Source organism: Podarcis melisellensis, assembly GCF_964234715.1.
Source record: "Podarcis melisellensis genome assembly, chromosome: 1".
NCBI classification, from domain to species: domain Eukaryota; kingdom Metazoa; phylum Chordata; class Lepidosauria; order Squamata; family Lacertidae; genus Podarcis; species Podarcis melisellensis.
This window is the reverse complement of record NC_138528.1, coordinates 14,059,132-14,071,025: the sequence shown is the minus strand read 5'-3', so window position 1 is coordinate 14,071,025 and position 11,894 is coordinate 14,059,132. Positions and strand designations below refer to the sequence as shown.

At 43.9% G+C, this 11,894-nt stretch overlaps 2 protein-coding genes across 4 annotated transcripts; one reads left to right on the top strand and one right to left on the bottom strand.

Moving 5' to 3' along the window:
- Positions 1 to 216: 216 nt before the first annotated feature.
- On the bottom strand, positions 217 to 4,624 carry BAG5 (BAG cochaperone 5). 3 transcript variants are annotated; one of them, XM_081913534.1, is made up of 2 exons: positions 4,487 to 4,624; positions 217 to 2,044 (listed from the first exon to the last, which is right to left on the bottom strand). In XM_081913534.1, the coding sequence occupies exon 2, from the start codon at positions 2,014 to 2,016 to the stop codon at positions 664 to 666; it is 1,353 nt and encodes a 450-aa protein (XP_081769660.1). In that variant the 5' UTR covers positions 2,017 to 2,044; positions 4,487 to 4,624; the 3' UTR covers positions 217 to 663. The 3 variants fall into 3 exon arrangements, with proteins under 3 accessions (XP_081769660.1, XP_081769659.1, XP_081769661.1); XM_081913533.1 differs by lacking the exon at positions 4,487 to 4,624 and adding an exon at positions 2,931 to 3,082; XM_081913535.1 differs by lacking the exon at positions 4,487 to 4,624 and adding an exon at positions 2,772 to 2,790.
- On the top strand, positions 3,144 to 10,820 carry COA8 (cytochrome c oxidase assembly factor 8). The gene is made up of 5 exons (XM_081916232.1): positions 3,144 to 3,339; positions 3,870 to 3,940; positions 8,821 to 8,884; positions 9,432 to 9,522; positions 10,480 to 10,820. Exons 1-5 carry the CDS (start codon positions 3,303 to 3,305, stop codon positions 10,583 to 10,585), a joined length of 369 nt encoding a protein of 122 aa, XP_081772358.1. The 5' UTR covers positions 3,144 to 3,302; the 3' UTR covers positions 10,586 to 10,820.
- The last annotated feature ends 1,074 nt before the right edge of the window (positions 10,821 to 11,894 follow it).

The window sequence follows — 11,894 nt, the reverse complement described above, 5'->3', positions numbered from 1 at the left end:
CAGAATGACCACTAGTCATAGTGTAACTGCACACAACCTACGCCTATATGAATCAGTACTCTGCTTCAAAATGCAGCCTGCAGTTTATGCCTAAGTGCAAAAACTGTTACAACACACAGTCCTATATTAGGCCCTAACTATTAAACACTGTATGTAATCAAGCCAAACCTTAGGCAAGAGATCAGCAAGACTAAATCAAATGCACATACAAAAAAGGCCATGACCAATTTGCATTTAATCCTTTGGATTGCAACTGTGCAGTGGCAGAAAAATGTGACATCTAAGGTGGTTTATGGCTAACAGACATTAGCTCTTTGTCTTCTCTCCATCAGTTTCACTTTGACTCCTTAAAGAAAACATGTTGGACAGATAGCATTCTCTCACTGTGTAGAAGAATGCTATACAGGATGGTTTGGCAGTTCTGCAACACTTCATCACAAATCATGGGGGAAAGATGGCTGTGACCAAAACTAACACAAATGGCATGATTGCTGTCATTGCCCGACTGCGACAACACAAGACAGCTGCAGCATAGCTCAGTCCAACATTTACGTGGCCTGTAAGTGATGAGCAAATAAACTTTTGGTCTTGTGTCGTCTATGGGAGCTTGGTCGACGTAAAGTGCAAGGGAGAAAGCAACGTCCAGCACAAGACCTCTGTTATTTAATATTCCCATTCATCTGTTTTCATGTCTAGGTAGTAAAGAATATTCTGCGCAAGCTTCACTGCCTGCTTCCTGGCTGCTTTTGAGTGCTCATCCCCTTGTGGGTCTATAGCATCAAGTGCTAGAAGTTGTTTGGTGAGGAGCTCCTCTAGTCTCATGTAGTTCTTATCAGTTCTGTTCCCATCAAAAGACAGCACCTCTTGCTGAATTTGGGACACGTTTCCAAGAATATTCCAAACAGCTTTATGTGATGCAGGTTCTGCTTCTGTTTGCTCTGCAAACATTTGTCGCTTGACAAGTGCTTCCTTTAAGTCAATATATGTTATGAGGGTTTGTACTTCTATCACTGCTCTCCTCCTGGCTTCTCGGATACAAGGATTTTTGCCTGGACTCACTTCATCCAACTGTGCAATTAACCCTTGCAGTTCTGCTTTTGACTTCAGGTATAAATCTGAAGCTCTCTCTACTTTTAAAAGAGAAGCATGAATCTCTTTCATCTTTTTGCGGATTTCCTCAATTTTTATAATGCATCTGTTTTGTGCCAAGTCATAAGCAGAAGTGGCATCAGCTTCTTCTTCAAGATCCAGGTATTTCTGCAATTTATTGATCTCCTCCACAACTTCTTTACGGTAGTTCCTTATTTCTGGACGGCCACATACATCTAAGGCATCCAGATCAGCAATCAGGCCAGTGAGCACGCAAGATAAATGTCTACAGGTCTCATTGTTATTTACTCCCATTAAAACAGCAATAAGGGTCCCTTTCGCTTTGTTCACATCAACCATGACAGAATTAATCTTAGAGACAGAAGGATGTGCATCACTGGACAATGGCAGTGAAGGCTGCTGCTTTGTACAACTGTCTATAATTTCTTGAACAGCACACACTTTGGTCAGAGTGCGATACCTGGCTTTCCGTAGAGAGAGTTTCCCTCCAGTTTTCACCTGAGTGAGCCTAAAGATGATATCTTGAATACCTTCTTCAAATTCCTCAGTTACACAATTGCCTCCTTTGTAAAAAGCTGTGATTTCTTGTTCCACCAATGATTGTGCTTCATTAAACAGGGATTCAATCTCCAACCTTCGGGGGTGGTTTGCATTCTGCTCCAGTTCCTTAAGCAGTCTTTCAGTTTCCTGGGCAGCCCTCTTCCTGGCTTGCTGAACATCACCTCTGCCTTCAGCATCCACAGAATCGATTTCAAAAAGTTGTTTAGTCAAAACTCTCTCTAGTTTCTTGTAAGCTCTGTCACTAGACAGACCACTGAAGGATATTACTTGTGACTCAAACTCTTTGACTTCTTTCTGTATTTCTTGTAGCCTCTTAATGGAAGGATGTTGGTTACCCATATCCATACTTTTTCTTCATCCAGTTCCAACAGAGCTAGAAATAATGCAAAGATACAATCAAATATAACTGATGCTTGAAATACATGTCTGCTTGTTAGTCAATATTTTGAAAATTCAACTTTTCTGCTCTAATTCTACAAAGACCTAACATTTCACTTTTTACCAACATCTAGTCTTGGAAATACCTGTCCACAAACAAAAGAGGACTTACCCTATGTATTCATTGAGTTTCATGAAATGACAGTTTAAAAAGCATGACATCTCTGGATCTTTTCAAAAAAATATTTTTAAAGGGTATCTCCTAGAATTTTGTTTACTGTCACACACTAACGGCTTGATCCTGTGCATTTTAACTAAAGCAGTAAACAGTATGTTTCATGAGCCTCTCCTGCCCCCTCCCCCCATCATATGCACACCAAGAAGAGGGTTTTCTTTCCTTTGTCATTAGACATCACAGGCGAGGCAGAACAAAGTAGCTGATGCACTGAGAAAGAAAATTAAAGATGATAGTGCCACCTGCTTCCCAAACATTACTCTTCTGGTGCCAGAAAAAGGCAGCAGCTAAACAAGGAAAAGAAGATACCGCTCATCTTCACTTGCCCTGGTCAGACTAGTAATGAGATACATGATAATATAGCCAGTACAGTCAGTACTACACTTGCACTTTCCTCTCTCCAACGCCCCCAGCAATAAGGCAGCTGTGCCCTCTCAACATTTCAAAACACAGCAAGCAGACCTTTGGCCAGGCAACATCTGAATACCTCCTTGGGATCTTCCCAATTCCCTCCCTGCCTATATGCCCTTGTCTCCAGTTCATCTGCCTCTTGCTGCCGCCGCCCTCCCACCCGGGAGCTCCCCCTCCCTGCCCCACCCACCACCCCATATACGCACAAAGCCAGCGGCGCCCGCCCCGTTCTCACCCCAGCGAGAAGCCCCTTGGGGGAAGCGAGTCCCCGTGCACAGAGCTTGATCCCCCGCCCCCTATATCAACCCTACATTCCTGCAGGAAGGAAGCCGGGAATCAGCCCCGAGCTCGGGCCGCTTCCCCCCAGGCGGAGCTCGCGGGCAGCCTCCCTCGCCGCCCTCGGTCCCCAGTGACTTCACAATGCCGGACACTCTAATTCCGCCTGGGGCATCCGAGTCGCTTCTCCGGGAGCGGCTCAAAGCCGGAGGGTGGCGCCAGGAAAACGGGAAGCAGCTTCAGCAGCCAGAAGAAGATCGATGGAGGAAGGGGGGGGGGGGGGAGAGAGAAAAAGGAAGGGAAATTCCCCTCGCCGCGTTTTGCCAGGCCTATGCCGTCATCTCCCTCTCCCAGCAACTTTAAAATCCGTAAGATCCCTTTCCCGCCCCACAGGGGGATTCCCTCTCCCCTACATGGGGTAGCCACTCACCCAGCCCTACTATGCCTTGCCCCCGCTACAGAGACGCCACCCAGCTGCTCCCCGCTTCCCCTCCCCGCCACGCAATCCTACAACCGGTGTTCAAATGCGCCCACGCGTGCCGTGATGCCCACACCGCGGTTTCCAATCCGCGCAACGTGGCCCAGGCGGCTCTGCACCCCCCAAAACAACCACTACCACCACCACTCCTCTGCCCATCCCCGCAAGTAGGTAGGGTCGGCCTCTTCCCACCCACCCCAAAGCGTTCGTCCCCTCGGATCAAACCATTGCGCCTACCGACCAACCTCTCCTGCGTATAATCCGCTTTGGCAAGAGGGTGAAATTACCGGGTGAGCAAAAGAGGCGCGTCACGGCCGCTCTGCGTCCCGAGACCCTCCCCTACCCAGGTCGGGCCCTTCCCAAGTTGCCCCAATAGGACCAGGCCTGGAACTTTTCACGTTTTATTTGTTTTTAAACCAGGCAATATGGGATCTACAACCCTACGCAGCAGCGTCTACGTCTGGAAGGAAGCCAGTGTGCGAAAGCGAGAGGTAAGGGTTACTATCCTCCTCACCAACTGGAGCAACTTGTTACTATGCACTTTGGTGTTTTTATATTGCAAACCGCCCTGTAGTATATAAGTTTAATAAATAACGACAACTTCCAGTAGACACGGGTGGTTGGGAGCATGAAGGTGGGACGAGCCCTGCCCCTCTTTCTTATCAGGTGGAAGCCCTTCTCCTGCCACCCTGGCTGCAATATCTCCCTCTCACTTACCACTCGCACGTAGCCGTTTTAAAGCCTCCCTATTCCAGCCCCCACTAGCATGGCTTCCCGTCTTCTGATGAATTATCTCTCCCTCTACACGCAAGCGAAGCAAAGACCTACCAGCCGCCGCGCTGCAACACCGAGTGCCTCGCACCGGGTTCCCACGACCACTTGTCACGAGTCTCTCTGAACCCGCAACCAAGGGCGTGAGGTTGTTGGGGGAGGGGCCTCCATTTTTATTCTAGCTTCGCCTTGTTCTGCCTTCCTCAGGGGATACTCATAATAAACAACAACAGGCCTTTTAGCCCCTCGCCCACCCGGCCCCTCACCTTTCTGGTCAGCGCATCGCCTCTCCTTCAGGGGCGCCGGGGAGGCGCAGTGAGGCGACTCCGGCCTCGCTCCCTCTGCGCCAGCCGTGCCACGCCGGCCATCCCACAGCTACCAGGCTCCTTTCAGCCCCGCCGTCTCCGGACTCCGCCGGCCAACCCACCGTCGCCTCACACTCTCCTCCTCCTCCTCCTTTCCCTCAGCTTAACCTGAGGCGGGGACTAACCTGAGCCTCTCTTGACGCGTGCGCGCATGCGCCCTCGTCCTTTTCCCCCCTCTCTCCGCCTTCCCCGCCCTACGGCTATTTGTTGAGGCTGGAGTGGGATCGCGACGTTCGGCGTTCGCGACGCCCTGCCGTAAAGCGTAAAAGCAGAAGTCGACCGTTGCCTGTTCTCGAGGGTTGGAGCGGACCTTGCGCGCGCCGGTTATCTGCCCGGCGACCGGGTGGAAGGGGTCGTCGTGCGCATGCGTCGGTTGTGCGCCGAAAGATGGCGGCGGCTGTGAAGAGCCGAGTTTCCCTCAGCCGTCCGGCGGCGGCGGCGGCGGCGGCGGCGGCGGCGGCTTCACGCGCATGTTGCGGCCGTTTTTCCTCCTCGTCCCCCGAGGGTTCCCCTCGCGGCGGAGGGCCTGAGGCTGGGGGTGTATCTCCGCCCCACGAAAGCCGGGTAATGGGGGTTGTGGGGGAGATTGCAGGCGAGGGAAAGTATGGCGGGGGTTTCCCCTCAGAAACACCAGCATGGCTGTCAACTTTTCCCTTTTTTTAAGGGAAGTTCCCTTATTCCGAATAGGATTCCTCGCAAGAAAAGGGAAAAGTTGACAGCTATGCGACCAAAGTCGGTGGTGCGTCCTAAGCACATTTACTCGGGAGTAAGCTCTGTTCAGCACAGCCAGCCTTACTTCCGAGGAAACTTTGAGTGAGGATATTGCTGCTTGTATTTGTTTCAAACTCAGGCCTCTGCTTTCCAACCTAATTCTTATTTTTCCCCTGTTTCATTTCTTCTATTATTATTATTTATTATATTTATTCATACCCACTGTTTCACCTGAAGGGGACTCAAACTGGCTATTTATATCCCACTATTCAAGGAGGTCCGAACCTACGTTTCTTTTCTTACTCATTACAGCCTGTATTCTGCTTTTCCTACAGTGAGTTCAAGGCAGCCTGCTTGGTTCTCTTCTCTCCCCCCCCCCTATCCTCACAACAGCCCTGTGAGGTAGGTGAGGCTGCAGGGAAAGTAACTGGCTCAAGCTCACCTGGTGCGCTTTGTGGCCGGAGCAGGAATTTGAACCTGGATCTTGCCCCTCCCCATCCCGGTTTAAGACCAGCAAACCACTACACCATACTGATTCATTTCCATCCCCATTTTGTCTTCATAACAACTGTGAAGCAGATCAGGCTGAGGGATGGGCATGTGGGAAGCTGCTTTGAACCATTGGGTCACTGCAGTGGGCATCACTTCAGGGTTTCAAGCAGGAGTCTTCCACGGACTCACCTGCAGTTGCTAGACATTAAACGTGGGACTTTTTGCATGCAGTGGGAGGAGTTCAAGACATCTGGAGGGTTTAAGGTTAGGAAAAGCTAGTGTAGTGGGTGACCCAAGATTATGAAGATAAAATGGGGAAGGATTTCACAGACCCCACAAGGGTCATCTAGTTCAACCCCCTGCCATGCAGGAATATTTTTACCCCATATGGGGCTCAAAGCCACAACAAATTCAAGAGTCTCATGCTCTACAGGTACATGTTTCCTTGAGCTACCTCTTCCAGTGTTTCTCAAACATGGGTGCCCGGCTGTTGCTGGACTACAACTCCCATCACCCCTGACCACTGGTTCTAGCTAGGGATGATGGGAGTTATAGGTCAACAAGAGCTAGGAACTCAGGTTTGAGAAACACTGCTAGATGCTCCTTGAACTATTTCCCCAGGCAACCCACTCTTCCACTTTATTATTAACATTCTGTCACCATTTCCTTTCCTTTAGCATGTTTGTGAGCATTCCATGACATCACAGCAGCAGTTTAGCCAATGCCATCAGTGGCTTCCAGATGATGGGTGATAACTGTTTTTTGGTCTTACTTATATGAGACAAAATAAGCACAAATAACTGTTAGCTGAATCCAGTGCTGCTCATGCACTTAGTGTTTCCCAGTTTTAGTTTGTCACACTTCTAAATACAGTAGTCCTGGCAGTATGAATCCCTGGGCAGTTCACAAACAAATCAGTAAAATACAGATAAAAATGCATACTAACAATGAAACATAAGGACAAAAATTAGCATCAAATACAGATACAATTTATCAATAGACGTAATATTTCCCAAATTCCCAAATTCAGGTGGCCTGTCTAATTGGCACCACTTAAAGTTTGGAAGAATAAGTGCATTTCAGTTTGGCACCAGAAGCCTGTCAATTTACAGGTTGACTGCACCTGTAGGTGGGGAGGATTCTGTAGTCAGGACACCACTACAGAGATGGCTACATCCCCATGGACAGGACAGCCAGAACGGCTTAACTTAGGGCCTGGATTAGCAAGACCCTGCCCCCAGCATCCTCAACACATTGCACCCTCCTCATTTCCCTACTTTCCCTGTGTTGTACAGGGTAGGTTTGCAGAGGACTTCTGCTTGAAATTGCTTGAACATAAGTAGAACTTAAATAAATGTATGTTGTGTTGTGTTCAAGCAAATGTATGTAAAAAAACCCAACAGACACACACACACAAACTCTGCACAGCTGGTAGCGATGTGCTCTGGGTTGCTGTGGGCAGAGCATCTGTGAGCTGCAGCAGCACTCCCCCCTCCCGTCTCTGTTTTTAAAAATAATTTATAAAAGCAGGTGCCTGAATGCTACTACTGTGATTCTTTTAACATATTTGCATATGATGGTATCTCAAAGTCTGATTGGGATGGGAACTATCAACACATATGAGCTGTATTCCAAAATGATAACGAACTGGCAGGCTATGCTGATTTGAATACTGTAGTTGCATACTGTTACTTACCGTCTTTCCTTTTTTTTAGAAATATGGCAGATTGTAGGTTTTAGTAGGTAGACACAGTGGATATTATACAGTATTCTTGCATGATGATTCTAGCCAAGTTTACTTGGAAGTAAGGCCTATTCATTTAAAATGGATTTACTACCAAGTGAAATACTGAAAACATAGGCTTAATTTCAGTTTATGTCCTTCAGTTACGATGCATATGCTGTTTATTAGAGTCCTGTATTGTGCAAATGCAGAAATTGGTGCTGGGAGCAAATCATCATTGTGAGTACCTCTGCTTTAATTTGTTAATTTTAAGCACATTGTTAGTCCTTTTGGCTACAAAGATAGGTTAGGAAATACAGGGTTATGGGCCACATAAATTATCTCTGATATCATAGTTAGATTTTTCTCCCAATGTGAACTGGAACAAATGTGATCTGGAGACCTGTTAATGCTCACTTCTTAACTTTTAGTGTCTTGGGTACCTTAGGTTTTCAGATAAAATTGAAAAAGTTTGTGGTGCCTTTGTATGGGGAGAAAGATGTACTATTAAAAAAAACAAACCTCTTTTTTTAAGGCTGCAAGTTTTTGCCCTCCTTCACACTCTTGCCACGATTGGATTGGTCCTCCTGATCGATGTTCGAACCTCCGACCAGTAATATTTTATATATCCAAACACGAATCCCCACTGGAACGAAGGCTTAGAGAGCTTAGACAGGAAACTCAGGTTTGGAATCAACAGTTCTGGGCAGACCAGAATATATCATTTAGAAAGGTAAGCATGCAGAGGAAGTGTAAAACCACTTGGTGGTGCTGGGAGTCCTTAAAAGTTTGTAGGGAGAATTGCTGAGAGGCATCCAACATATTTTTTTGCTGTTGCCTTATTGTATGAGGCCTGATCTTTGCACCCCGTAGTTATTAAGAATAAAATAGAATCAGAAGAATAATTTTTAATACATAAATGCCCCAAATAATATATTTTATGATGTCATTCTGGTAAGAATCACTGCCTGCAGGAATGAATTCAGCCTCTCCTGTTACAGATGGAAAGGACAGAGAACTGAATGTACTGCTGTATGACCCTTTCCCAAGCGTGCAGGTCAAACCAAATAGATAACTAGGCCAGTAAGAAGTTACCCCAGTAATTTTCCTGCATTACAGATTGCTTATTTGTAAAATAATCCATAAATTGTTTGCTGAAGATCGTCTAGTCAGCCAGTTAATATATTTGATGGAGTGGGATCAGGGATCATTAAAAGTCCTACACTTGGTAGCAGTTATTGCTGAGGTGAAATAAGCAAACTAAGATGCCAGAAACCTTATGTTCTAAAATTTTCTGATACTGTTTCAGGAAAAAGAAGAATTTGTCTGTTCCAAATTGAAATCCAAAGGTCTACAACTGAGAGATGAAAAAGGTTAGATTGTTGTTTCTACATTTTACAGCACTTTCTTATGGGGAGGATTCTGATTTACATTTTAGAAAATGTTCTAATCTAGCATAAATAATAATTATTTCTTAAGCAAACTTTGTCTTTCTGTATAAGGGTGTTACTCCTTGGCACTTAATTTACAAAACAGAGAGAGAACTCAGAAAAGAGTGTAATGAGAATCTTATAGTTTATGGCAGAAGCCTAGAGAGGTTACACCTGAATTCCAGGTTATGCTTTGAATCTGCAGCTTTTCAGGAAGAAAAGGAAGGAAATAAAAATATTGCCTTTAGTACTGCACTCTCAAAAATCCCATAAAGAAAGTCACTATTATTCATTGATTACATATAGGAAAGCAAGCTAAGAGTTTGTGATTTATGGAAGACAAACGAAGAAGTCCATAGCAAAACTTAAGACTACAGTCTGAGTGTTTGAAAAGTCAAGTTCAGTTTTTGCAAGGGATTTATATTTAAATATTTTACTGGTATGATGATTAAAACATTCTGACTTAGGTGTTGTGATTTTTTTCTTTCAGGCCAGAAAATAACATTGTCTGCAGAAGAAATGGCTGAATTTTACAAAGCCTTTTTAAGTAAAAACTTTAAAAAACATTTCTATTATAACAGGTGAGAATATGATTCCTGGAACAATTGTGTCTCTTTATCTAAAAAAAACCACTTTTTGCTAAAAAACCACTTTTTTTAGCAAAACCTTTTCTGAACCACACAGATCTTGTTTCTTTGCTGCCACCTGATTCCCCATTTTGCTATTCCATTAAGAGTCGGAATCTTTGCTTTACCATAATTAATTATTTATGCTTTTCCTACTGTTATGCTAGGCCTCATACAGCAATTTATAGTGCATAATCCTCTCTACAAATTCACAATTTAATAAAACAAATATGCTTACAAAGAAAGGAATCTGGGAAGGAGGGGAATAACATTGAATGTTAATCAGGTAACCAAGCAACTTTCTAAGGCATATTAACACATTATTAGTGTGCAGACTTATACTGTACTCACTTCCCTGGGAGCAAGTACCATTGAACTTAATGGTACTTACTACTGAGTAGATGTGCGTAGATTCACTTCATTGTAATTGTTTATTCCATCATTAAAAAGATATTCATCTTTTCCTGGTGTTTACTTAGGTCAATGGTTTTGATATGCTGGGTCAAGTCTTTGATAAATATTTTTTGGTTTAGTTTTTACACATAAGTGTACAATAATCCTTTAAACAGAAATAACTGGGATGTCCCTTAAGCTAATTCTTTCCTCACTGCATTGGTATCACATTATTACAGCTTATGTAACTACAGATATAATTAGTCATCAAGTTTCTTTAAAAGCCTATCTGCAATATGTAGATACTTGCCTGGAGCCATGCATTATCACACATGGATTATGAAGTAGGGCATCTGAATAAGCACTTTAAAAACTTAAAGTAATTTTGCTTTAATTGGCAAGGAAAGAAAAAGCACCGATTAAGTCAACTCAAAATCTTACATCTTTTACTGTCAGTAATAATTTCAAGATGGCTAATTGTGTTTTATGTTGCTTTGTTTCCTTGGTTCTGAAATTTAGAGATTGGTATAAACGAAATTTTACCATCACATTTCTCATGGGACAAGTGGCATTTGAGAAAGCTTGCAAGAGATTTGGATTGAAAAAGAGTGAAGCTGAAAGCTAGTAGGTCACAGTGCTGTATATATTTGATGAAAGGCCTAATTATTACTGGAATCAACCATGGCTGTTTCGTAAAATCAGATATTTGAAGCTACATGAATGCAAGTTGAACAGCACTTCCCATTCTACTTCAACGAAGCCAACTACCATTGTTTATGGTGCAGAACCGTAGTTAAAAGCTTCCTTGGTGAGAGATGAACTGCACCAAATAAAGGAATCTTTCTTCCTGATTTGAAAAATCTTTATGCTCCATTATTTCATTGCCATCTTGATCTACAAGCTGGCACTTACGTTCCCGAGCAACTATTTTGTAGTAAGAAAAAGGAAAGCATGTGAGCTACACTTCAGGTAAACTTGGATGGGGTGGGGGGATTAAATTATACAGTCAAACCTCGGTTGTCGAACGTAATCCATTCTGGAAGCCTGTTCAGCTTCCGAAATGTTCAACAACTGAGGCACAGCTTCTGATTGGTTTCAGGAGCTTACTGCACTCAAACGGAAGCCGCCTTGAGCATTCGGCTTCCAAAAAACGGAGCATTTACTTCCAGGTTTTTGGTGTTCGGGAGCCAAAACGTTCCAAAACGGAGGTGTTTGGGATCCAAGGTTTAACTGTACATATTATGACAAAAGTACATGATTAAAACAAGTGCAAAAATTCAATACTTAAATTCATTTAGCTCTAAAGTATTTTCTAAAAGTATATTTGTAGGCACTTTTTCAAATTACTTCTTTATAATAAAGCAACTGTAATAGTCTTCTTAACACTCCTGGGAATTAGATAAACCAACAGCTTTAGGATATATTGTCTGTTTACTGCTGCACCTCTGGACTATCTTGTACTGGTTGTTTTATTATTAATTATTTCATTGTATTCAGATTGCCAATTACCCTGCTGTCAAGAGAGAGAATTAATGTATATGCTCAGAAATGTAAGAGTGCTTCTAGACATCAGTTCACATTGGTAATTACTTTTAGATCGCATACTGCTCTGCTGAGCATAAATCTGTTTAGCCGTTGTCTGTTCTAGCTTAACGTGTGTTGAGCCAGAATTATACTGCATGCTTATTATCCTGTGTCTAGATAAAGCATGAATGTTCTTGTTTTAAGGAGCATTCAGCCTGCCATAGTCACACTTCTCAGTACATGCAAGGACTTCAGTCAGATTTGCCTATATACCAAATTCGTTTTTTCAAAGAAGCTCACATCATGCGCTCCCTCCATTTTCAAATGACAATGAGTTTCCTCTACATATTAATTCCTCAGGATATAAATTTGAAGGAAGCAGCTTTCTTTCTTTCTTTCTTTCTTTCTTT